Genomic DNA, 27,722 nt, shown 5'->3' with positions numbered 1-27,722 from the left:
ACTGCTCAATTTTTCTGTAAACTCGAAACTGCTCTAAAACATAGTCTATTAATTAAATACACCGTATATAAAACTATTCTTTCTGATATGTCATTTGCATATTTAAATATATATTATATATAAACATGTGTACTCATAAATGTATTGCTTGAATGTATTTAAATATTTCAATACATATGAACATGCATACACACACACAGCTATCACAATCAGTAAAGAACTAGAACAATGAGAAAAGCCTGAGGGAAATGCTAATATTTTATTATTATTATTATTATTTTAATTTTTATTTATTTATTATAGTCACAGAGAGAGAGAGAGAGAGAGGCAGAGACTCAGGCAGAGGGAGAAGCAGGCTCCATGCACCGGGAGCCCGATGTGGGATTCGATCCCGGGTCTCCAGGATCACGCCCTGGGCCAAAGGCAGGCGCCAAACCGCTGCGCCACCCAGGGATCCCGAAATGCTAATATTTTAAGAGCAGTTGTCTATAGACGGTGAGCGCGTTGGTGATATTTTTTTTCTCCCCTCCCTTTTCACTTTTCTGTATTTTCCACGTTGTTACAGTAAGTATGATCTCAGGGTGGAAAACCAGTCCTGCTGGCCTCTCTCTAAATGCTCCCTTGAAGCCAGATGAGCAGAGAGCAGACCTAATTCACAGACCTTCTCTCGGGCCGTGGCACAAGCCGGGGAGCTCACTACCCGCCCTCTCTGCCTGTTTACTTCCTGCAGGGATAAATAATGAGTCAGGAGCAGGACTGGCGGAGGAGGCCCTGCCTGACACACCCGGCCTTGGCAGGAGCTCCGAAGCGCATCTGGGACTTTGCAGAAGTTTGTTTGGAAGGAACGATCACAGCCGCGCAGGGGACCTGGGGCTCCTTCATTCAGAGCCGCCCCGGCCGCTGCTCAGAAAACAGATCTTTTTGATTTTCCTTTTTTTTCTGGGTCTGAGAACGGCCCTTGTTTACAGGGAAATTAGATTGTAAGGACAGACTGGGGTTTGCTTTCTAATTACGGAGCCCACAACACAAATGTTTTCAGACACCCGCGAGAGCTCAGCACGATGGCTCTGAGCCCGGCTCCCGGCAGCAGGGGACCCAGCTGGATTGCAGTCCCCATCGTGCCACCTTCTGTGTGCGTGGGGGGCACGTTCCTTCACCCTCCCGGGCCCCGCCGTCCTCGTGGCCTTCCCGTCACCTGCCTGCGTCCCCGCTGAGCGGTGGGTGAGGTGTGGGCTTAGGCCCTGGGTCCCATGCCCCGCGTGCAGGTGACTCAGTGGCAGGCAAAGGCGTCAGGACCACTGGTGCCCGTCATCGCAAGTCCACTCTTTCATGTTTCAAACCATCTTTCTACCCTTCCCTAACCTGCTGTCACCCAAACACCAAGGATTCCTGTTCTAAGTTTGTGTATCTGAAGAAGTCAAGAGGTTGAGCTTAATAAATATGCTCCATCCTGTCTTTCCCAGACTTAAAGAGGTTCTGGAATTCTCCATGTAAGGCCCTTGTAAGTCTAGGGATGCCTGGGTGGCTCAGTGGTTGAGCGTCTGCCTTTGGCTCAGGTCGTGATCCCGGGGGTCCTGGGATCCAGACCCACATTGGGCTCCCCGCAGGGAGCCTGCTTCTTCCTCTGCCTGTGTCCCTGCCTCTCTCTATGTGTCTCTCATGAATAAATCTTTTAAAAATATATTTTAAGAAAAAAGGAGCCTCTTACGTCTAGACCTTTACTAAGTTCTGTTTCCTCTTGATCCGTAATGATGACAGCTGTTCCCTCTGCCTGATACTGTCTCCTTTCCCCGCAGGTCCCTTTTTCTAGTTGGTTCTGCAGACCCAGAGGCAAGGCTACTCCCTCTGGAGACCTCTCTCCCTCCCCTCAGCCCCAGCTGGGCCCTCTCTCCCACCCCTGTGCTCCCGTAGAGCCTGCCTACAGCACTGAGCCTTTCTAGAAAGATCTGCTTACGTGCCTCTCTCTATGACTGGACCAACACATCCTGTTGTCTTTTTTACCTCTGGCCTCAAGCTCACAGCTTGGCCTGTGGTGGACTGTGGAGCCTTGTTTGCTAAGTGGAGTAAGGAATCTGCCCCACCTCCCCGCAAAGGGGTGACGGATGTTCAGGTGTGGGTGGGGAGTGCTGGGCGCAGAGCAGGCAGTGAGCTGTCCCCGAAAGGCAAGAGAGCCCAGACGTTTCCCCAGAGATGGAGGACTCTCCTGTGTGCCCCCCGTGAGGCCGGGGTTGTCGTAGTCGCACACTGTCTGGCCAGCGTCACCTGGTAGCGGCAGGATTCCCTCCTGGGCCCTGGGTCTGCGACCACGGAACTCAGCAAATACGCCTGCTTTGGCCACTTTTTCACTTCCCAGCAAATAGTCCTCACCGCCCAATTGCTCAAGACAAAGCTTCAGGAATCTTCCTTGAGGGTCCTCTCCCTCCCTCCCAATCCAATCTATCAGTGAGTCCTGGCATCTCTCAGCCCCAAATATCTCCATCTTCACCGTAATCACGTCAGTGCCTGTGTGCTCAGTGGGCCTGTCCCACCCCCAGAGGGGAGGGGGAAAAGTATCTTAGGTGGTGCAGTGGAATTATAGGGGACTATCGGGTCCAGGATGTCATCCAAAGACCACGGTCCGTACACAACATATCTATGGTATGGGAATTTCCCGGGGAGGGAAAAAGGCAATTAGGAATAAAATGTCTAGGAAGGCTTCTGTACCAGGAGGGAGGAAGATAATGAATCTAAGGTTGAGATCCCTGCCTCACTCTAGGCGCCCTAGATCCTGCCAGGGACCTGCATGGTTTCCTCTCTGACTTTCTGGCCTCCCGCCTTGGCCCCTGGCATTCTCCATACGGTGATCAGAGAGGTCTGATCAAAACATAAATCAGAGCTCCCAGGTGGCACAGTCGACTCTCGGTTTCAGTTCAGGTTCATGATCTTGGGGTGGTGAGATCGAGCCCCGTGTCTGGCTCCATGCTCAGTGGGGGGCCTGCTTGAGATTCTCTCCTTCCCTCTCCCTCTGTCCCTCCCCTAGCTCATGCTCTCTCTCTCTCTCTCTCTCTCTCTCTCAAACCACCCCTCCACCACCAAAAAACAAAACAAAACGAAACAGAACTATACATCAGTTCACGTAACCTAAATCCAGATTTCTTACCATGGCCTTTGGGCCCTGGTCTGGGGGCTCTGGACCCTGCCCTCCTCCCCACCTCCCTACCTCATCAATCTCCCTCTGTCTCTCCAACTCACCAAATTCACTCCCACCTTGTGTCCTTTGCACTGCCCGTCCATTGACCTGGGTCTTCCCATACCTGCCTCCTTTATGCCGTTCCAGACTCCACTCTTCCATCACTTGCTTCCCTGACCATCTAATCCAGGGCATCGAATTTCAGAGTTCTCAACACCCGGGTCCATCAGAATCACCTGGAGGCCTGGTTAAGCACAGCTCACCGGAGCCCACCTCTAGAGCTTATGATTCAGGGAGTCTGACCTAGGACCGCTCTTCTATGGACTTCCCCGGTGGTGTGGAGCCTGCCAGTCTGGAACCTCACCTTGAGAACCATGATCCAATCTCAACTGGCCGCTCCCTTCTCTATTGCCGTCTATCACGATGCCCCGCGTGGTGTCCTTTGGGGCTCTGACATTACCTGAAAGTGCCTGTCTTCCTTTTGTTGCCTTGTTTAGTGTCTGACCACACTACAACCTACTTACCCCCTGGGGCAGAGACCCCAGGGCTCCTGCTGTCACCCCTGTCCCTGGAGCAGTAAGAGGGGCAAGCTGGCTTTGTGCTAGGAGCACAGGATCGTCCTCCGGCAGGGGCCAGGGGAGGCGCCCCCCAGCCTCTGCGGGGTTTGAGGGACGCAGGGCTAAGTTGCAACAGTGACACCATGTGGCAAGAGGAAAGCAGGGCAGCTGAACGATGGGACTCGTTTGGATGAAGAACTCAACTCCCTTGGGATGTAGGAACCCCATCCCTGTGTAATTCAGAGGGAAGAAGACCCTCAAGGCGGAAACCACAGACCTCCAACCGCTAACGCATGAAGGACACAGGGCTCCAGGCCTCAGTGATCCCATCTGTACGGTGGAGAGAACGCTGCGCACAGGGGTCGTCAGGGAAGAGTCACACAGGCCGTCCTCCCCTCCCTTGTCCCAGGTCCAGCAGGAGCCACTGCAAGCCTTTCTGGGCTTTCTAGAGTTTTTCCAAGGAGAACACACAGTATGAAGTCAATGGGTTTTTCCATCTTTTGTAAAAACCTACAATAGATCCTATGAAGGGAAAATGCTAATTGTCTGATGTGGCGAAGGGAGAGGCAAATGCATTTGAGGATAACAAGAGAGCAAAGTCTCAGAAAGAGGTGGCCATGGGGCTCTCGGCCTCATCGAAGATTCCCGGGTGCCCAGAGTGTCACGAAAGCAGCACCGTCTTAGGGCCTGAGGGACAGCGTGGTCTGGACCAGTGGGTACTATGGGGTAGAATAAGGATTTGGAATTGGAAATAAATTGATTTGAAGGAAATAAAAGTGTATTTTGTGTGCGTAGAGCATTTGGCATGGTGTCTGGTGCTCATCTGCAAAATGAACATTAAATGTGATTACTATCATCATCGGGGGTGCCGAGGGCCGTGTGCATCACTGGGACAGCCCCCGGGGAGCCAGCACTTGCCCTCTCTTCCCCTAAACGACCTGGCTCCAGGAGCCCGCGCACCTCTTGATAGTTGGTGGGTTAGTTAGTCCAGAGCCCTGCGCCACAGACATTCACGTATTTCTGGAGGAGATTCATGTTTCTAATTGGGAACGGGAAGTTGCTTCTTTGGGCTTGCTCTTAGAAGGCACCTCTTTTATGCTCAATTCGCATGGCAATGAGCAGCAATTCTTCCTCCAGGGAAAAATAATAATTGAGTAAAGCTGAGGAACAAGAAACAAAAGCCCTTTGAGCTCCCGTTACTCCTCAGTCTAGCCGTGATGGAGGCCCCAAATACTTCCCAAGCCTCTTGAGAGATCCCAGAACCTCACAAAGATGTCAGGAGGGGAGTCTGGACCTTGGGTCTCGGCCAACAGGGATTTCCTTTGCGTAGAATTCCAGAAAAGATTAATCTATCCATTAGTTTCGCAGTCACCCAGAGCCAGTTTAGATGGGTCATCTGGTCTCATTAGAGCTAAATATTAAAAACTCTGTTCAGTGATCCTCATAGAAAGTTCATGAAAGCAGAACTCCACAGGGGCGTCTAGGAAGTAAAGGAGGCCTCCCTTTTGCAGAACACAGGGGTCAACGGTGTCGATCTGTGATTCCCTCAGCAAGAAAAGAATACCCTGCCCCACCGTTTCCCTAAAGAGATCTAATGTTCAAGGCCAAGAGGTTCAAAGTGCCTCGTCTAGAAACCACTGTGGCCAGAGCCACCCAGAAAGTAGTCCCAGCCAGGCGTGGAAATTCCTGTCACCAGGGGTCGCTCTCACTCACCATGACCCTCTGAAGTTTAAACCCAAAACCTAGAAATGTTGCTCAAACTCTTAGGTCAAGTGATACTGCAAAGCATTCGTGACCTAAGATTTCATTGTCTAGTGATGGGGAGGGGCGAGGTCTACCTTTCAATTTTGCATTTTTGTTCCGTGAAGCTCCAGTGGATTTGTTCCTTTAAGGCCTGTCATTAGAGCCTCCTGGAAGCTGGGCTTCAATTGCTCAGGAAGGTTCTTCCAACCAGATAGGTCATGCGCTGAACCCACAGACAATTACTAACGGCCTCCAGTGTTCTTGTCCCGAGTCTGTTCTGGGGACTGAATGTTCACGTCTGCTGGCCCTCTGCTTGGGAACGCCCCCAAAACTATGAGTGCCAAACACCACGCGGGTGGAGTCTACTGGGCTTCTTCCCAATAGCCACAGCAGGGGAAATCGGGAGGTCCTGGGGATCATAACGAGGATGGGCCACGCCCCGCACTGGTCTTGTCCCACTGCACCAGTGTGACCTTCTTAATTTCCAGAATTTATCCACCAGCCTCCCTGGGACTGAGGGAACCTGTCTCTTTAGTAATAGTTTTTGAATCCTATCTTATCATCCAGTGCCCTTTCTTGGCTACTGCGCCAGAACACAGACCCCAACCCACCACACAAGACACCCCTGAGAAGTCCTTTGGTAGACTTGATCTTTTTTACATTCCAATAATGACAATAAACAACCTGGAATACTGCTGGAATGGAAGCCTATAATTGCTAGTTTCAGTGGGCAGAAAAGCACATTAATTCTCTGCTCCTGCAGGTCGAGGCAATCACAAAGCAGGCTATGAGCCACTGCTCTGACCGCATCACCACTGAGGACCATGTCATGGGCTTTAGGGTAAATTTTCCAAAGCCAACGCTGAGCAGGCAGTGAGCTGGCCACGCATCGGGCTGTGTCAGTCCTCTGACCCCCGCTCTTACCTGTGCAAGGCTCCACGGTCAGTACTTCTGGAATTCTCCTCCAGGTTCCTTTTTATGTTCTGACTGTCCCCGGGTGGTTGCACAGACGCTGGGTTCTGAGCTGATGAAGTTCTCTGAGCCAGAAGAAAGAGAAATTGGAGAAGAAATCAAATAGGAGTGTCGGAAGACACAAAAGCATTTCTCAGTTGGCCACTGGCCACATATTCAAGCGTCAGGTTGCTCATCTGCTTTATCATCCGGCTGAGCACCGCCTGCGAGCTGGCGCCCAGCTACACGCAGATATAAGGTGAGCAACACAAGCGTGGCTCCTGCTCTCATCTGCTGGAGGAGAAACGCAGTTACACACAAGATTCTAGCTGTGTAGGATGACTGCTTTAGTCAAAACCAAGACTGAGGACACCTATCATACTTTGAGGGGTCATCTGCTCCCCAGAGAAAGGAAGGATATTTGACGTAAGATGTTAAAGTGTCTAACGTGCTTGTGGCACCACCCAGATGAAAGACATGTTTCTCCTGCCTCCCCCAGGTCTCTGTGAACCAGAATTCAACCAGAAACCCAGGGAACAACACTGAACAAAGAAAACAATGAGCTCTTGGAAACTTGGGGCCACTTGTCCGAGGCCCTGACCGCTCAGAGGTGCTCCCTTTTCCTTCACTCCCACCATAGGCTCATCTGCTGGGGAATCAGTTTTTTATTTTCTATTTTTTAAAGATTTTATTTATTTATTCATAAGAGTCAGAGAGAGAGAGGCAGAGACATGGGCAGAGGGAGAAGCAGGCTTCCTGCAGGACTCGATCCCGGGACCCTGGGATCATGCCCTGAGCCAAAGGCAGATGCTCAACTCACTGAGCTACCCAGGCGCCCCAGGTAATCAGTTTTTAAAACCAAGATACAGGGATGCCTAGGGTGGCTCAGCAGTTGAGCATCTGCCTTCGTCTCAGGGCGTGATCCTGGGGTCCCGGGATCCAGTTCCACATCCAACTCCCTGCATGGAGCCTGCTTCTCCCTCTGCCTGTGTCTCTGTGTCTCTCATGAATAAGTAAATAAAATCTTTTTTAAAAAAATAAATAAAACCAAGATACAAAAATATAAACGACAGTCAAAACGTCAAATCACAGGACAGAAAGTGATGAGAGATCTTAAAAATTCAATTTAAATAATGCTCATTTAAGTGAAGCATAAATGTCAGGAAGGGGAAAAGGGCTTTTTTAAACCCCAAGGACTGTTTCCCAAGGCAGTGGTTGTCTTTCCGTCTGTCTTCCCAGCAGTACTCCTTCCCACTGGGGTACATACAAGACTCCCCCAAAACTAGAGGGGCAAGGACGTGCCATGGGCCCTATAGAGTAAGAATATAGGCGTTACCAGCAGCCTGTTTCCAGCCATTGTAGAAGAAGGCAATGTGCATTAAGAGAGACTAGGGCCAGCAAGCAGAGAGAAGCCCGGAGAGGAACAGAGGGCAGAGGGCAGAGGTCCCGGTGATATGGAGGCCTTGGTTCCACTTGGTCCTGAGGTCCCCCCAGGGACCTGCTCTGCCCTGCACCCCCGCCCTCCGCCAACGATTACATGAGATCTTGAGTCCTCATTTGGCTTTGTTGGGATTTCTGTCATTTGCAACCCAAAAAAGTACATCCCATAAACAATCAGGCCAGCTTTGAAGGGGACAAAGTGTTCCACGTCGGCTAAGTTTGAGAAGTGCTGGTTATCTGGCCCTCTGGAAGGTGGTGCTGCTCTGGGCAGGTGCACGGCCTGTAAGTGGACAGCACCCTCAGATGAATTCGAAACAACCTCCCTTTCCTCCAGCGAGGCACCTGGCTTGGTGGGTGCTCTGGAAAAACCGAGCTCCGTGAGCCCCAGGTCCTGTTCTCGAAGAAGGCGGTGGAAGTGACAGGCTAGGCACTGGGAGACAGGCTAGGGGAGCTCCTCCGGATTCCGGGGCTCCCTGTGACTGCCTGTTCTTGTTGCTAGAAATCTTCTCTCACCCCTCAGGGGATGCTGAGCCCTCACCTACCCCCAGAGACAGACCCTGCTGGCCCGGCACAACCAAGGGAGCAACTGGAAATACAAAAGGCCTCTCCTGAGCCCAACAATTTACCAATTGTGACTACGGATCCTGATGCAGCCAAATCATTTGATAAATATCTCATTTCACCCAGACCTTCCAGAAAGTATTTACTGATTTGTTGATTCATTCAATTATCTGAAATACATTCATCCAGGGGCGCCTGGGTGGCTCAGTCGATTAAACGTCTGCCTCTTGCCTTCACTCAGGTCATGATCCCAGTATCCTGGGATGGAGCCTCTGCTCAGCAAAGAGCCTACTTCTCCCTCTCCCTCTGCTCCTCCCCACCCCCCACTTGTGCCCCCTCTCTCTCACACACTTGCTCTCTCTCAAATAAATTAAATATTTTTAAAAATAAAATGAAATGCATTCATCTAAACCATAGCATGCACCAGAAGCAATGCTAGAAGAGAGGGCTACAAAAATGAATGAGATTCCATGCCTTCCCTAGAGTTGCTCACGGTCTAGGGAGACAGACCCCATGCTGTGGCCACAGAGGTGTAAACACAGGGCCACCCAAAGGGGAGACCCAGTCTTCCCAAGAAAAGAAGACCCCACCCACCAATCTCTATAACCACATTCGGGTTGTTGTAAGCCAATTTTGGAGCTTCTGTGCGACATGTGGATGCAAATCATCTGCATAGTCTGAACCTGGGGTCTTCTCGAGACCTTGAATCTTCTGTTCGATGGGTGGTGTCCTTGACTTTCACACATGGCCTAAAGAGCAAGTTAGCTTTGGCGGTTCCCCCGACTAGGTCTGAGCGGCCGGCTGCTTTGTTCACCCAATTGTGTCCAAAGGTAAAATATAAAAGATGCCTCAACTCTCAGGACCATACATCCTAGTGCTAACATGATGCTACAGTCAGAAAATCTCCATTCGATTTTGCTGAGACAAAATGTGGGTGGAAATGACAATAAGAAGAGCTCCTGTTTATTGAGCACTGATGAAGTGCAGGCACTGGGCCAGTGGTCCTCATGCACCGTGTGACTGAATCTTCACAACCTTGAGAGGAAAGTGCTATCCATGTCCTTGTAGGGCTGAGGCTCACAGAGGGTAGGTCTTTGGCCAACATCACACAGCAGTAGAGTCTAAAGGAGCCTATTTCTCTCTGACCCCGGAGCCAGGGAAAAGCATTTTTGTTCTATCCCTTTAGTATGGAAGTGTTGAGGGAGGGACAGAGAGCCGGGGCTGATCCCTCACCTAACAAAGGGCTGCTGACCCCCTTCTGGTATGACTTCCATGCTGGCTGACCCATTCCCTAAAATGAGAGCTCACCCTGGCCTACAGACCTCAGTTCCCTGATCTGTGAGCCAGGATGACGATCATCCCTGTTGGATAATATCAAGACGGTTCAAACTTTCAATCACCGTACATTCAACCTCCAAAGTGTTCCTGACCCTTCTAGAATGTTCTTTATCTATACAACACTACTACCTTGGGATCCATGAGTTAAAACATTTTATTACAGTAGCTCAAGAATAACAATACAGAGTGAGTGACATTTTCATATCACGGTCCTGAATTTTTAAAATTGTAACCCAGTTCCTACTTGTCTGACTGTCACGCAGGCTTCGGCTCCAAACACCTCCTGCAGCCAGGCTTCCCCTTCAATCATATTATCAGCAGCGAACGATTCTGCAAATAATTTAACAGATAAATCTCCTGCTCTTTATTCCATGATCAAGGTTACTTTAAAGTAATTCTGGAAAGACACTGACATGTCTAACAGCCCAGGCAGATGCAAACAGCAGATGGTATAAGGAGACAGATCTCTGCTCTAACTAAAGGGGATGTAAGACCACGTGTTAACTTTCCTCAGGCAAAGGAAATATAACAAGGGCTCAGATTCATCTTTAAGCAGAAAATAAGATCTACTCTTCCATCTTTTCAGCCCCACCGCTCCCCCTAATAGAAAGCTAATCTGCAAGAAGAATACCACCCCCCTCTCTCCAACAAAAAGATCTGGGTGGAGTTGACATAGAAGCACCAGCACCGGGGCGCCTGGGTGGCTCAGTCCGACTCTTGATTTCGGCTCAGGTCATGATCTCAGGGTCATGAGATCGAGCCCTACATCGGGCTCTGTGCTCAGCAGGGAGTCTCCTTCTCTCTCTCTCTCTCTCTCTCTCTCTCTCTCTCTCCCTGTCTGCACCCCCACCCCTCTATTCATACGTGCTCTCTCCAAAAATAAATAAATCTTTCTTAAAAATTAAAAAAAAAAAAAGCACCAGGACTATCAATGGGCAATTTCTGAAGTGCTTTGACATCCATCAGATTCTCACAAAATCCCAGTGAGCCAAACAGGAAGATAAAATAATGTTTCTCATTTTTCAGATGAGAAACAGAGCATCAAATATGCTTGGCCAGGCCTTCTTCCTTGAAGTTCGATGCTTTTTGCACAGTAATAGTAACATCCAACACCAACATAGCACTTCTTCTGCTGTAACAATAACAGCGAACTTATTACTATAAACACGTTCCATGCACCAAGCTCTGTCCCTCTAAGTGCTTCACTTAATTTAAACTCATTCAATCCTTACAACAACCCTATTTTACAAATCAGAACATCTAGCCCAGAGAGGTGCAGCCACTTGCACCAGGTCACACAGCTTGAAAGTGACAGAGCCGGGACGTGGACCCAGCCTGCGCTCTTGAACCCCACCTTAGGTGGGCTCACCAGACGTGGAAATGGTTGCCTATGATCCCTGCCATCGTCCTGCCGCGCTCCAAGTAACTAAACCAATGGGACATTTACGAATAATGTGGCACAGGGGCCTAGGTTCGTTGCCCAAAATAGCACCTGGCATTCAGAGGCACTTCATAAATATTTGTTGAACATTTAAAAAATAGAGTATTTCCATTTAGCCCGGTTGCAACTTCTGCCAACTGGGGAAACACGTGCAGCCCCCGGGTCTCTGAGTGCCCCCCTTCCAATGTCTCCATCCTAGCAACAGCGCCAAGTCCTGCTGCTCACAGGACTCCAAGGGGTCTGCTGTGTCAACAGGCGTCACTGCAAAACAGCATGCGTGTCTAAAGTTTCCCTCACACTTCCACACAGCGGGCTGGACAAAAACACTGGCAATCCTCCACATGACAAACTGCCTCGTCAAGTCGCTTCTTCAAATCTTTCCTTTGCTGCCACTGCTTGAATAAACAAGCAGCCTCTCTTTGGCGCTGGAATACTCCAGAGCCCAGGGTCTGTTTTAAAGCAATCTTCAAACAGGGAACTTTCCAGTTCTAAAAAAAAAAAAAAAATACACTTGATCAAGAGCTAAAGTGTCTTACCATTAAAGAAAAAAACAGAAAAATCCCCTGACCTTACCTCTTAAACCGTGCTCCCTTCGGCTCACTGGTTGTGCCAATAAAGAGGCTTAATTAACATGGTTAGATCATGACCAGAGGGTCTTGCCAAGACGCCCACTCTGTGAGCAAGCTGCTTGGGAGCAGTGTGACTGCAGGTGAATACTGGGAGTAGGCCAAAGGTCATCCCCATGGCACTAGGAATCGGATTGCAGAAACAACCGCCCCGCTGCCAAATATGGAGGCACCCATGTTCTTGGCTGGGCCGGCCTGGGCCGCCCATCTGCCCTGTCAAGGGAAGGCAAATGCTCAGCCGGGTCCTGCTGGGTCACCCCAAACACTTCTTCCCCTCTGGGGGGACAATGAAAGACTGAGGTGGCTCGCCCATGCTGGCAGCAGGGGACACCCCGGCCTTGGGCCTCACCCACCAGGCACTTTGTTGGGTCCAGAAAGGGGAGGCCCCAAGGGTGCCCTTTTCAGCCTCCCCAGATGGAATGTTTTCCGACATGAATATGGCAGAAAAATGAACAAGCTTCGGAGTCAGAGAGAGCTGGGTGTGGAGCCCAACTCTTCCCTCGGAATATGGAGAGAGTAAGGGTCATGTTTGCAGTGGGATTTCAAGGTTTCTGCCTCATGTCCAGGGAGGATTGAATCTAAGTTCTAAGTAGACACGGAAGATTGATTTTTTTAAAGATTTTATTTATTTATTCGTAAGAGACAGAGAGAGAGAGGCAGAGACACAGGCAGAGAGAGAAGCAGGCTCCATGCAGGGAGCCTGATGTGGGACTCGATCCTGGGACCCGGGATCACGCCCTGGGCTAAAGGTGGGTGCTCAACCCGCTGAGCCCCCCAGGTGCCCGACACAGAAGATTTAAAAAGACATGATATAAGATGCTAATTTTAGAGGAAGCTGCGGGAAGAGTAAGCAGGACTTCTGTACTGTCTCTGCAATGTTTCTGTAAACCTGAAAATTCTCAAATAAAAAGTTTAATTAGGAAAAAAAAATGTGGTTCCTGTATCCTCACAGCCAGTGAATGAGAGATACACATTCAGTGAACGATATCTATCTTCCCTCCCCAAGAGGATGTGGGTCAAAATGATAACAGTTACCCTAAAAGAACCCAGGAGCCTCTAACATGCCGGACATGACATGTTCTCACATCTTCAGTCCATGGAGAGAAGAAAACCTTTTTTTTTTTTTAAGATTTTATTTATTTATTCATGAGAGGCACAGAGAGAGAGAGAGGCAGAGGCACAGGCAGAGGGGGAAGCAGGCTCCATGCAAGGGACCCTGACATGGGACTTGATCCCGGGACCCCAGGATCAGGCCCTGGGCCAAAGGTGGCGCTAAACCACTGAGCCACCGGGGCTGCCTGAGAGGAAAAACCTTAAACACTGCCCAGTATTAATGTCTTTTGTGGGTTTAATCTTTTTTTTTTTTTCTAAAGATTTCATTTATTTATTCATGAGTGACACAGAGAGGCAGAGACACAGGCAGAGGGAGAAGCAGGCTCCATGCGGGGAGCTCGATGCAGGACTCGAGTCCAGGACCTTGGGATCACGACCTGAGCCAAAGGCAGATGCTCAACTACTAAGCCATCCAGGTACCTTCAGGTTTAATATTTTAGAAGCAATATAATTTAAAGAAGGCTGGGCCATTCAGAAAGCCCCAATCGTTGCACCTCTTTTAGCCTGTTTGTAGACTGAGGTCTATGAGATGGGGATTGTGATCCCTGGCCTGCCTGCCTCAGTGGCTGACGAGAGTACCTCGCCAATATGGCAAAGAGCCGCACACATGGAGGAGAGTCTCTTTATTCCAAGAGTTGGCTTCTCAGGGTAGCCTATCGTGTCCTATAATGTTTACTCAACTCTACTTGAAATGTAGGCATAAACCTTACTGTTTTGCCCCTAGAATTCCTGCATCCGCTCATCCTCATGCCAGAGCAGCATGAGGCTGATCCCAGGAATAAGGGTGCAGGTGCAGGGGTTAAAAGCCAAGCTTGGGACGCCTGGGTGGCTCAGCAGTTGAGCACCTGCGCCTGGCTCAGGGCGGGATCTGCGGTCTCAGGATCAAGTCCCATGTCGGGCTCCCTGCAAGGAGCCTGCTTCTCCCTCTGCCTACTTCTCTGCCTCTCTCTCTCTCTCTCTCTCTTTCTCTCTCTCTCTCTTTCATGAATAAATAAATAAAATCTTTTTTTTTTTTTAAAGCCAAGCTTAACTGCCTATTGAGCCGTAAGCCTTTGGGGTCTACACCTCCCACACTGTATCTAGAAAATGGGGATCTCAATTACAGGGTTTTCAAGGTTAAATAGCATAATACACGAGAAGCACTTCCCACAAGGCTAGACCATAGAAGACACTTGTACACACTGGTTATGATTATTGTAAGAAGAAACGGATTCAAAGCCCATGAACTAAGAGCCCCGGGGGCTGGGCCCACTTAGAGCTAAAGCAGTTAATCCGATTCTTCAGAAGATGCAAGCGGCCCAAACCTGGAGCCGTGCGGTTTGCAGACTTTAATACCGGCCCCAGTGAGAGTTAGCAGCAAGCCTCAGGCCAGGGGGGTCCCTGGGAGAGACTGTGGTAGCAGAGGTTCACAGTGGAGGGCTCTCCGTCGTCATGAACTGGGGTTCGCACTGGTCTCTGCCTTCCAGTTCTTTCTCGTTAAATGCAGTGAAATCACCCCCAGATGCCCACCTGCGGCAGGTAGACTCTTAGAAGCTGTTGTCTCTTTCAGGGCTAGTTTAATGCTGTCAGAATATTGGGTTCCGTGGGTCCCTCTGGAAAGAGAGAAACTGCCCCCCCAAGTTAAACTTGGGGACCCAAGTGTTTGTAGCTTGAAACAATATGTGCCCAGCTTGAGGGGTTGTTTCTTTATTAATGAAACGCAGGAATCCTCACACGGTGTCTGAGCCACGGCCAAGCCCAGGCTGCAGAGACCTGCTCGGTCACGTCTCGGGGTGGCCCAGACCCCGGCTCAGCGCTTGTCGCAGCATGGGACCTCTTGTCCTGCCAGTCCTCCGCCTCTTGGATGCCAGAGAATTCCGCAGCCCGGGGCCGCAGGGCCGAGGTCGCTTTCAGGAACAAACCTCAGGGCCAGGCTGCCTCTTGGACATGGAGCCAGGAACCGGGGTGCGGTGCCTGACGAGGCCTGGGCTGCGGGGGGCACACGCGGGGACCTGCTTCCACCCTCTGGATCCTGTTTATTTCCTGCTCATCCTTCAGCTCTGAGCTCAGACAGCAGCTCCCTGGGGAGAGCCTCCCCTGACCCCCAGGGGCAGGGCAGGTGGCTCTGTCCTGTCACCTTGCTTCATAGCATCGATCTCAGTTTCTGTGATGGGAAATTTTTTTTTTTTCCTAAGGCTCAAAGTACAGAAACGCTCAGAGGATGAAATTGCTTTAAAAGAGATTTTTTTTTTCTTTTTAAGTGATTGTATATTTTTAAGTCGGGTCATTACAATAACAGGATGGGATGTTTTTTCTCCCTCCTCCCACTGTCAGAGCCATTAGGCTCTCATGACACACACCCACCCCCTCCAGGAGAATCCAGGAGGGGGTAACACAGGGGGATGGAATGTTGCCCTTCACCCTGGAATCCACATGCTCAGAGCTCAGAGGCCTCCGTGGGGCTCCCCAAAACTGAACTCCCAGTGAAGCACACGAGCAGTGAAGCAACTGCCCTACTCGCTGTTGCAGCCTGGGACTTCGGGCTGGGGTGGGTCTTATTTCATCATAAATCCTTCCACACAAGTCATGACGCAGGAAACCCCAGGAGGTGCCGCTGGAGGAAGGCGACTCTTGTCACAAGGCCACCTCCACCTCTGTCCCGAAGAGGGACACGCAATCTAGGACGCTGACACTCGCTCCCCTTGGCTGGGCGCTAGACATTCTGTGGACCCGGGCTGGCCTGTGCCCTCCGCCCAGACACAAGTCACCCTCCACAGCTGCTGTTACAGATGTGGCTTCCTCTTCCTCCCCAGCCAACACGTCTGCAGGAAGGAGAGGCCTGGGGTCTGGGTGGGAGGCACAGCCGTGCATGCTAGTAACGGGGCTGCTCTGTGCTCCCTGGGAGCACTCGCCCTCCCCGAGGCCTCCATGAGTCTCAACGGAGGGACGGAGCAGGAGGGACAGGAGGACCCAGCGTGCAGCCCCAGGCATCCACCTGACCCCCAGGGGCTGGTCTGGAGTGTGAGCCCTTAGCTCAGGAGGAGGAACCTCCGAGAAATGAGTGGACTCACTCCAGTCCATGGTAAAAATAAAATCCAGGCCTTATTCCCAAGTTTCAGGGTTTCAGTAGGGTTTGTGCAGATCAAAGAAGAAATAACTGACTCGTCAGCGGGATCCAGAATCAGGACCATTGTGATGTTATTAAACTTGACTTCTTGAGTATAAGGTTAAAAGGTCAATAACCAATCCGGCCCTCAGTGGTTGCCAAAAAATTTCAAAAGCAAAAATCGTTAAGACGGTTTGCGGGCTCACTGCCCAGAGACTAGGAGGAGAGGTCCTACAGGGCCTCACATCCCTGCCTCTCTCTGTGACTGCATGCGGGCCCAGTCTCCTAGGGCACCTGCCACCCCCTGACTCCCAGGCAGCCCAGTACACCCCCTGCCTCGTCTGACCCCCACTCTCCGTCACACGTGCACTCCAATCAGCCATCAGAAGAGAGCTGCCTCCTTTCCCCTCCTCCATCCTCATAGTTCCCAGGGAATCTGCTGCTGTCTTCTCTCCACCATCCACAAGGGTAGGGGGATCTCTCCTGCAAGCCCAGGTCAGCTACTACCCCATTCCCTCTCAATAGTCAAGGTCAGCCTTCCTTCAGTCCACCTGTCTATCACCCGTCTACCTTCGACCTCTGCCTCTCTCTCTCTCATTCCTACCAGCAGGCGGGCATCTAGGATCTCCAATATTTTATTTTATTTTTTTATTTTATTTTATTTATTATTTTATTTTATTTATTTTATTTTATTATTTTATTTTATTTATTTTATTTATTTATTTTTTATTTATTCAAGGGAGAGAGAGCATACACACAAGGGGCAGGCAGAGGGAGAGGGAGAAGCAGACTCCCCGCTGAGGAGGGAGTCTGATGTGGGGACTCGATCCCAGGAGCCTGAGATCATGATCTGAGCTGAAGGCAGATGCTTAACCGACTGAGCCACCCAGGCGCCCTAGGATCTTCAATCTTTATACTCTCATCAATTCTCTCCACCAGCTACTGTCCCAATGTTCTCTGTTTCCTAGAAAAACATGATGCATTATCAGTGCCCCTCTCTCTACTTCCTTATCTCCAATTCCTTCTTCAGGCGCCTCCCATCCAAACTGTACCCTGTCATGCCACTGGAGGAGCTCACCAAGGGCCCGAAGGGCCGTATGAGGTCTCCCTCAGGTCAATGGCCTTCATGTTGCCAAGTCAATGGGCAGGTGTCTACTCCCTGATTTCTCAGAAGCATCTGATGCCTCTGCCTTCTCCTGATACTCTTCTCCGTGGACCTCCCAGATCCCTCATTTTCCTATGTCTTCTGCTACAACTCCTTCACAGACTCCCCCTACTCCTGGGCTCACATCTAAATATTAAAGGACATCTCAGGGATTCATCCTGTGTCCCTTTTCCCATCCTTACTCTCTCCCCAGGTGGTCTTCATCTAGCTTGAAACACCTATTATGCTGAAGACTCTGATGTGCATCTCAAGCTCCACCTCTTGTGCTTCCAAAAGCCTATTTCATTGGAGTACCCAAAGGCCTTCGGATTTTATGGCCAAACCAGAACTTTTGACTCTCTCCTATCCCCCTAAACCTGCCCCTCCTCCAACCCTCCTGATCCTGGGAAATGTTTCAATCTGCTCTGCGGCTCAGACCAAACACGTAGGGCTCATCCTTAATTCAGTTCTCTTTTTCTCATCCCCAAATTCCATCAACATTGAGCCTGCCCTCTCTGCCTTCAAAATGTATCCCCAATCCAGGGACCCTCTTCCCTGCCACCCCATTCCAAGCCATAGCCATCCGTGTCTCTGACTTCTAAACAGCCTCCTAACTAGTGTCCTTCCTCCATTTCTGCCCTCTGCCCCTGAAAGACCCTTCTCTACATAGCAATTGCAATTGCAAAGCACTTTTTAAAATCTCAAATCAGGGAATCCGAGTGGCTTAGTTGGTTGAGCATCTGATTCTTGGTTTTGGCTCAGGTCATGGTATCAGAGTCATTAGATCAAGCCTTGTGTTGGGCTCTGGGGTCTTTTTGGGATTCTCTCTCTCCCTCTCTCTCTGGCACCCCACCCCACCCCCATCCCTGCTTGGGTGCATGTTCCTATCTAAAAATAAAATAATAATAATAATAATAATAATAATAATAATAATAAATTAAATTAAAAACCTCAAATCAGTTCATGTCACTTCTCAGCTGAAAACCCACTGGTGGCTTTGAATCCCAATTAGAAAGCCGATAATGACCTACAAGATTCACCCCTACCCACCTCCCTGGTCTCACATATCAACAAAATCTCTCACCCACTCTCCTCCAGCCACACTGGCCTTCTTTGCTTTGCTAATCTCAAAATACAACAAGCTCATCCCTCCCAGACATGTCACACACGCTATTCCCTTTTCCAGAATGTTCCTTTTCCAGAACTTTGTGGCTGCCTCCTTCTGGGCACATCAGTTTGCAGAAAGGGCTTCTTTGACCACAGATCAAGTATATAGCCTCTAACCACAATGAGACACCACTTTATACCCACTAGGAAGGCTACTATAAAAGCAAAACAAAACAAAACAAAACAAAATAACAAGAGTTGGCAAGGACGTGTTAAAATTAGAACCATTGGGCATTGTTGATGAGAATGTAAAATGATGCAGCCATTGTGGGAAAGTCTGGTGGTTTTCAGAAAATGAAACATAGAATTAACATATGACCAAGCAAATTCAACTTTGGATATCTACCCTCAAAGAATCGAAAGCATGGAGTCACACATATTTGTACAGCCATGGTTACAGCAGCATTATTCACAACAGCCAAAAGGTGGAAGCAACCCAAGTGTCCATCAGCAGATGACTGCATGAATAAAATGTGAGGTTATATATAATGGAATACTATTCAGCCCTGAAGAGGAAGGAAGTTCTCGCACAGGCTGCAACACGGATGAACCTTGAAGGGGCTGTGATAAGTGAAGTAGATCACAAAATTGATCCCACTGATGTGACTTACCTAGTGGAGTCAGATTTACAGAGATGGAAAGTAGAATGGTGGCTGCCGGGAGCGGGGAGGGGAATGTGGAGACATTGGTTCATGTGTGCAGAATTTCCGTTTGAAAATATGAAAAAATTCTGGTGATGGATGGTGGGGGTGATTGTAGGATGTGAATGTGCTTCACACCACTGAACTGAAAAATGGTCGAGATGGTAAATTTCATGTTATGTCTATTTTGCCATAACAGAAAAAATTTCTGTAGAATCCTTTGTTGCAGAAGTTGGTATCAATATTGACACCTGGCGACCTCAGTGTGCTCAGTAACGAGACTCGGGTGGCTGGTGCCAGCGCTGGTCAGGAGACCACCTGGGGGACCTGCCGGTGCAGCAGGCACCACATTCCCATCGAAACCACCCAGATCCTGTATATATAGGAAATGTTTTTTCCCATAAGACCCCTCAGCCTGTTACCCTGGTCTGGCTTTGAAGGCATTAGCCTGCAGGAGCCTCCTTTGCCTGACAAAGTACTAATTACTACTGTTCTTCTTTATCTCCAAATTCTGTCCTCTGTTGTATTTTAGGCTTCAGAGCACAGAGGTCAGTTTATGCAACATCACACCAAGCAGACCTACCCAACAGCTACCTTTGGGGGTGGAGCAGCTCTTTTCTTTTTTTTTTAAGATTTTATTTATTTATTTGAGAGAGAGAGAGAAAGAGCAGTGGAGGAGGGAGGGAGAGAGAGAGAATCTCAAGCAGATTTCACGGGCTCGATTTCACAACTGACCCTGAGATCATGACCTAAGCCCAAACCAAGATCTGACGTTCAACTGACTGAGGCACCCAGGCTCTTTCCTTAAAGCCAAGAACACGCCACCCAGGGGCCTAACACCCCTCCTGATTTCAGAGCAGGTGCCATTTAACCGTCTCACTGTCACCTCACCCACAAGCACACACCAACCTTGCCTGACATTCTCTCCAGGAAAAATCTTGAAATGGATGTAAAACTTCGGATTTGCCCTCCTCCCCAGTGGATGGCAAACGGTTCAGCCGGAGCTAAAGCTCTGGGACTCAGCCAGCTGCACGACGACACCGACAACTGATTCAGAACACAAGCTTCTTTTTTTTTTTACAACACATCAGTTTTGGTGATGTGGTGGTGAAGACAGGGCCACTGCCCCGTACAAAGCCTCACTCCAGGACTAGGAAAAGCAAAGCCGAGGAGTGTGGAAGGTTAGTGGGGGCTCCCAGCGTCTGCAATACCTTGAGAACATGAGCCTTATTGAGCATCTCACGGCATAGCAGCTGTGCCAGTGTTGGGGCAGGCACGCCAAAATGTTCTCTTAAAAAATCTGAACATGTATTGCAGATTCTTCTGTGTTTTACAACTCATTTGAGGTAGATGGAAGGAGGCAATAGGAGAAGGAGAAAACTTAAAAATTTAAAGGAACATGCAAAGCGTGCAAACGCCTAGATGTTAGGAAGGGGGCAGAGAGCAGACCACACATAGCACACCTCCCGGTACCTGTGCAGGCTCAGGGTTTGGAGGCCACAGGATGACGTTATGCAAGCCGGAGTTCTCTTGCTGAAAGCAAAGGAGTCTCGCTGTTAGGAGGGGCCACAGTGAACAGGAGTCCCCGCAGTACCAGAGGGCACTCTTGGCTGGTTTCTATTCCTGCTGCGTGTACTCCCACCCTGCCCATGGCTACCAGGGGACATTAGTTAATGGAGGGAAAGGCACCTGCCACCCGAGGGCATAGGAGGAAGGCAAGGGGTGGCACTGGGCAGGCCTGTCCTCATCCTTTGCCCTGGTGACATGGCTGGTCCTCAGTGCCTGGTCTTTAATCTGTGAGCAGGAGGTTCCTTCAGACCCCTATCTTCCCTTCCAAGAGTTCACTTGTAAGTAGAATGCTGGGGCCTCCACGTGTACCTGTGCAGAGGAAAAGCCTCTGGGAGAGGCTTGGGGACATGGATGGGGTAAAGGAAGGAGTGTGGAGGCAGAGAAACTAGTTTGGAGCAGAAGAAGTTTGAAGCAGCCCCTGCACCGATCCAGGTGTACGGTAATAGGGTGTGTAGTGGGGGTGGAGAGGGGAAAAAAATTAGAAAAAAACTACATCTTGGACATGCGCTATGTGTTCATCTTCTGAGAAAGGGCTCTAAGTGATATTAATGGGGCTGTCACCAATCTGGGCCCACCTTTCGCAGCATGACTCAGGCTGGCTAGAAAAAAGAAAGAAAGACTAAATGGCCAGACCATTAATTTATTAATTATAATTCATAGAATGATTTATTACATGGGGAGAATGGGAATGAGTGGAGTCAGAGGTGACCCCCAGATTTCTGTCTTGGATGGTAGTAGGGTAGATCATGGTATGTAGGAGGGGGATGCAGGAGGAGTAAAGGAATGAGGAGGAGGAGTCTAGTTCAGGTTTGAGAAACATGGGACAACCATGGATCATTCAAAATACGGTAGAAAGATGAGTCTGGAACACAAGCCCCACAGGGGATCCCTGATCCTGTAGCCAAACATACTTCACTCCCACTTGTTTCTCTGTGGAAGGCAAACCTTGTACTGACCCTGGACTCCTAAAGACAATGCCATCACGTCCTGCTGGGCCATATCTGACTGAGGCTGGAGATGTGAAAATTTGCAATGGCAGGAAGACACCTCCTGTCTGCTCCAGCAGGGAACAGATGAAGAGAGAGGACAGGGCTGGGGGCTGGCAGGAGGTGAGAGGTAAAGATCTGAAACACTGAAATATATCCGTTGCTTGCAACGATCTAGTGAGATGGACCCCCTCATACCCTGATGAGAAAAGTATAAATTTGCATCACCTTTCCAGAAAGTATTTTGTATGTAGATACAGATAAATCTAGATCTAGTTGTATAGCAAGAGTTTTGAAAACACCCTTTATTTGACCTAGCAATTCCATCTCTGTTAGTCTATTCTAAGCAACCAGCCTTCCATTTCTGGACAGTGTAATTTAGTAAATGTAATGAAGAAAAAACGTAAGCCACTTTAATTTGCCTGTATTCAGGTAGAAATTCATCTCAGATTAAAGTTCAGCCACCGCCCCAAGGAGTTCTCTTCAAGCAGGCAAGATAAATGTTCTGCTATTCTGGGTTTTCTCAACCTTGGCACCTTAGACATTTTCAGAAGAATAACTCTCTGCGTGGGGCCATCCCTGTGCATTGAGAACATTTAGCAGCATCCCTGACCTCTACTAGATACCAGTAGCACCCCCACTCTGGAGCTGTGATACCAAACCTGCCTTCAAACATTGACAAATGTCCTGGGGGTAGGAGCAAATACACCCCCAGTGACAACTAGGGCTCTATTGTGTTTGTAGCCAACAGTAGAGCTTCCAGATGGTTTGGGACCCAAACAGATCTGCAAGTCTTTAGAGAAGGTATTGAAATTGAGCCACTTAGTTTGTGAATCAGCGGGACTAAAGGCCAGAATATGAGTCTAGGGCCTGTACTGTGTCTGCACATGGAAAGCACCGAACCAATGGCCATGCCCTTCTTCACTCTAAAACACAAGATAAAACATCCCTTTAATGAGATCACAAAGAAGTAGGACATGAGCCAACCTCAGGCAGCAGGAGCATCTTTTTGGCTCGCAGAGTGTTTAAATATGATTTAAATTAGTTCCCAACATTGTGAAAAGTGTAGAATTTCTTTACACAACCTTTTCTAGGAATATAGGAGAAAGCACTCCCTCACTTATTCTAGGAGATAAGTTTTAGCATACCAGAACCTGAGAAAGAAAACAAAACTACCAAGCAGTGTTTATAGTGAATTTAGACACAAAAATCCTCAACAAAATATTAGCAAATCAAGCCTAACATCTTTATAAATAATTATACACCACGACCAGGTAAGATTAATTTCAGGTATGTAAGACTGGTTCAACATTCGGAAATCAGTCAATGTAATCTAACATAGCAACAGCCCAAAGAAGAAAGAAAGATCATATGGCTACATCAACTGACACAGAAAAATTGAAAACACATTTGAAAAAATCCAATACCCATTGATGATAAAAATCCTTAGCAAACTAGGAATAGAGGTGGATCTTCCTTAACTTGATGAAGAGAAGTTATAGGGGTGCCCAGTTGGTTTAGTCAGTAGAGCATGCAACTCTTGACCCTAGGGCCGAAAAGAAAAGAAAAAAAAAAGAAAGAAAAAAAAGAAAGAAAAGAAAAGAAAAGAAAAGAAAAGAAAAGAAAAGAAAGGAAAAGAAAGAAAGTTTAAAAAGAGAGAGAATTTATCAAAACCTGCAAGCTAATAACTTACTTGTTAACAGCAAAAGATGGAATGCTTTCCCCCCACAACCAGGAACTAGGTGAGGCTGTCCACTCTGACCATTTCTAATTAACGTAGTATTAGAATTCTTAGCCACAATAAGGAAGGAAAAGGAATCAAAAAGAAGAAATGCAACTCTCTTGATTTGCAAATACGGTGATTGTCTACATAGAAAATCCTGAGGAATCCACAAAAAGCCTCTTGGAACTAATAAGTGAGTTCAGCAAGGTCACAGGATATAAGAGCAATACCAAAAAAAATCAATACACTAGCAATGAACATGTAGAAACCAAAATTAAAAACACAATGCTATGTATAATCACTGCAAATAAAATGAAACACTTAAGCGTAAACTTAAAACATATGCAGAATATATACGCTGAAGTTTATGAAATGATGATGAAAGAAATAAAAAAGAAGCACTATGTGTCCATAGACTGGAAGACTCATCATAGTAAAGATGTCAATTTCCCCAGTGTATCTATAGGTTTTAATGTATCCCTACCAAAATCCCAGCAAGACCTTTTTGGGACATAGACAAGCTTATTTTAAAATTTATGTGGAAAGCTTTAAGTCCTAGCTAAAATAGCTAAAGCAATTTTGAAAAGTAGTCAAGTGGGACAGGACTTATTACATAGCAGCAGTAATCAAGACTGTGTGGTATCAGCGGAAGAGTAGACAAGTGGGTCAATAAACAGAAACCAGAAACAGACTCACACAAATAGGACCTACTGATTTTTGACCAAGGTGTGAAAGCAATTTAAGAGAGAAAGAATAGTGTCTGCCACACAAGGTAGTGGAGAGATGGCCATTCACGGACAAAACCAAACAGAACAAAAACATAGGAAATGAACTTCGACCTAAATCTCAGACCTTACACAAAAATGAATGCAACATAAGTCATAGACTTAAATATAAAACTATAAAATCTTTGGAAAGGATAACACAGGAGAAAATCTTCAGGATGTAGAAGAGAATTCTTAGACTTGACACCCAAAGTGCTAGACTTGGCAGAAAAGGAAAAGGAAAAACTGATCTCATAAAAACTTTTGTTCGTATAAGACCCTCTTAAGATGATGAGAAGACAAGCTACATGCCGGAGAAAATACTTGCAAACCGCAATCTGACAGAGGAGTAGTATCTAGACTATATACTCTTAACACTCAACAGTTTATAAAAAAGCCAATTAGAAAATGCGTAAAAGACATGAACACAGTATTTCACCAAAGAGAACACACAGACCGCCACAAGTTCATGAAAGATGATCAGCAACGCCAGTTTTCAGGGAAATGCAAATTAAAACCAGAGTGACATATCACAAGACACATATCAGCATGGTGCCACCAAATAGCGACACCACCAAATGATGGCCAGGGTGTGGAAAAACTGGGTCACTCATCCATTGCTCATTGCCGGTGGGAATGTAAAATGGTACAAGGGTTCTATCTCACTGTTTGGTGGTTCCTTATAAAACTAAACATGCTATAACACCGAACTTGCTATATAAAACTAGACATGCAACTAGCACGTGGCCCAGCAATTGAGTTCTTGGGCGTTCGCGTCAGAGAAATGAAAACTTATATTCACACTCACACAAAATCTGTATGCAAAGGTTCACAATAAGCTTTATTGTGACATTGCGATACTGTGATCGCCCCCAAACTGGAAACAACCCAGATGTTTCTATACCACGGAGCATAAGCCAGCAAGTAAAAGGAGTGAATTTACCGACACACATGACCACCTGGATGAATCTCGAAATTAGGCCGAGTGAAAAAAGCCAGTTCCAAAAAGTCACATGCCGTGTGACACCATTTGTATAACGTTCTCAGAAAGTCAAAATTACAGACAGAGAGGACAAATTAGGAGGTGCCAGGGGTTAGGAGTGGGGGGCTGGAGGTAGTGGGGGTGGCTGTAAGGAAAATGCAAGGAATCCTTCGGGTGAGGGAAATGTTCGGTATCTTGACTGTATCAACGTTGATAGGAGTTTGCACTGTAGTTTCGAAAGATGTTACCCTGGGGGGAAACTAGGTAAAGGGTTCAGGGATCTCTGTTTTAGGTCTTGCAACAGCACGCCAATCTATCATTGTCTCAAAATTTAAAAAAAAAAAGTTAAATTATAAATATTTTATGATTTTATAGAAAAATAGAGGCTTTTGACTTCTCTTGAAAAGATAAGAAGGTCTTGTAACACTGGGCCTGCACTCCCACCACCAGCCAGGGTTGAGGGAGGTGCGTCCTTCAAACAACAGGAGAGGATCCCTCCTATTTGCCACAGTCCCTCCTTCTCCCTGTTGTCTCAGATCCTGCCATTTACTGTTTCTGGCCTGCTCCTAAAGACCGAAATTTGCCAACATTTTCTCTTAACGATTTCTGTGTTCCTCCTTGAGAAAAGAAGATCATAGGGAAGAAAAAGGCAGAAGGAATACAAATTGCTTTATGCTGGTTTTCAGATCCAGTGATCTCGTTCTGAAAACTCAATACCGTTAATCAAAAAATGTGCATTGTGGGTGAGAGAGGTAGGAAAGCGTCCCCCTGACTTTGTTCACCGGGTCATTGAATTGAGTCTCTCAAACTGAAAATGAAGAGCTATAAAATTTGAATCTATTTTAACAATCCCAGCCGTATGCACAATTAAGCAGTTGAGGCTCATTCCTCAATCATGAAAACCTTACCCAACATGGAAACGATAGTTCACCTTTAACAGTGATAGATGTTCACTAACGAACATAGATAGTTCAACATTGATAGATTTGAAGATCACTTTTTAAGGGCCATAATTTTATTTGGGGGAGAAGGATGGATAAGGTTTCATTTCAACCTTCTCTGATGCATCCATAGAAGTAAGTGGATGGGGTGGGCACGATGCAGGAAAAATGTGCCAAACTCTTATTTTGTCAATTTTAAAAGCACAGAATAAAAGCACAGTTAAGCTAGGTTTTTAAAAAATATATAGTTTATAAAATCAGAGCTAGCCTTAATACAAGAATTCTGAAAATGCAAATGGTAAATACTTCTGGAAATACATATGTGCCCGTATGTATCTATGTATAATGTGTGTTTTAGCTTCCTCCTTCCTGGGCGGAGAGGAGATGCTGAAAAAATCTAATCAAAGTCAGTCAAGGGACCCATGTAGGTTGAGGGGGGAAGCTCCCTGACACCCACCTGGCTTTCCGAGGTGCTGTTCTCATTGCCCATGGCGATTCAGGGTGTCAGCGTCCCTCAGGATTTTACCAGAAGCAACTAGAAGAAATAAAAGGGTAAGCACATCTGTAACATCGAAGAAGATCTGAGGCTTTCTCTGCGCGTCTCCCCAAACTCAAAAGCCAGATGATGGGAAATGTTGATCTCTGCAGTCACATCATGGAAAATCGCTTTTGAAGGCTTTTCTTTTGCGATATGCCACCCAGACTTCCTTCCCAGTATGGGCTGCTGTTTTTATTCCCCACCCCGGGGTTGGCAGACGCTTCTGAAAAACGAGTTTGTTACGGAGTCTGTGTTAACGCCAACGTACACATGTAGGTATATCCACAAAGTGACAGGAGGGGCGCAGTTGCCAAAGATTACTCCAGGAGGGCCACTTTCGGGGTGCTGTTTCTCCTGGTGCTCACTTTGGAAATGCAGAGTGTGGCAGTTCCCCCATCAAGTGACCACGAGGGTCCGGGGTCCAACCTTAGGGGGTGTGAAATCCACTTCCCTTCGGTGCCATACGGTATTTTTTTTTTTTTTTTTTTTTTTTTTTTTTTTTTTTTTTTTTACTCTAAGCACTTGCTTCATCAAATCAGTTTTGCTTCTGCACATATTTTCATGAAGGCAGGATGGTTTTCTTGGTGAGGAAAAGGGGTAGCCGGGGCCAGACAAGGAATACATAATCCCATAAAGCAGGGGGCTTCCAGGACAACTAGACCCCTTCCACGGGCTCACTTAGCCACGCTGGTGACTGATCACCAGCATCGTGAGGATGCCTCCTGCACAGCCCACAAAGCCGCGGCTGCACCGACGTCGTCTAAGTTCCACGAGACCCTATAACCTCTCGCTTTTTCTACATAGAGAAACTAAGTTATGGAAAACTTGTAAAATTATCAACTTCTAGAGCTGGAGCCTTAGGGATTACCAGGCTAATCCAGGGTGGAAAACTGAAACCGGGGAAGGCAAGGGAGCTTGCCCAAGACCCAGTTTGGAGAAGTCAGAGCTGGAAAAACGACTCAGCCTCCTGCCTTCTAATTCAAGATTCCTTCCGCAGCAGTGTTTGCTTACACCCTAGTATTTGCTCAGAAAACTTCAGTGATTGACTCACTTCAAATAAAATTTGTCCACTGATTGCTTATCTATTCAACCACTGACTGAGGAGCTTCCATGTGTTATGTGTACCGAACAGTCACGGGAAAATAAAATGTGAGTATTTTCAGCAGCACAAATAAAACGCCCCCAAACTGGGAAAATTGCAGGTGACGTCCCTATAATGATCGATTGATTCTCTCACTCCAAA

The 27,722-nt window shown here is 47.7% G+C and overlaps 1 protein-coding gene across 1 annotated transcript in view; it reads right to left on the bottom strand.

The window, feature by feature from the left end:
• The window catches only part of TACC2 (transforming acidic coiled-coil containing protein 2), a 193,248-nt gene that overhangs the window by 164,304 nt on the left and 1,222 nt on the right, over positions 1 to 27,722 (bottom strand). Inside the window, 3 exon segments of the mRNA XM_038578977.1 lie at positions 6,394 to 6,506; positions 20,450 to 20,509; positions 26,399 to 26,476. Of these exon segments, the coding sequence (XP_038434905.1) occupies positions 6,394 to 6,506; positions 20,450 to 20,509; positions 26,399 to 26,431 (206 nt within the window). The 5' untranslated portion in view covers positions 26,432 to 26,476.

This window comes from Canis lupus, chromosome 28, assembly GCF_011100685.1.
Source record: "Canis lupus familiaris isolate Mischka breed German Shepherd chromosome 28, alternate assembly UU_Cfam_GSD_1.0, whole genome shotgun sequence".
In the NCBI taxonomy this organism is placed as follows: domain Eukaryota; kingdom Metazoa; phylum Chordata; class Mammalia; order Carnivora; family Canidae; genus Canis; species Canis lupus.
The sequence above is the reverse complement of the archived record's forward strand: the minus strand, read 5'-3'. Positions and strand labels throughout refer to the sequence as shown.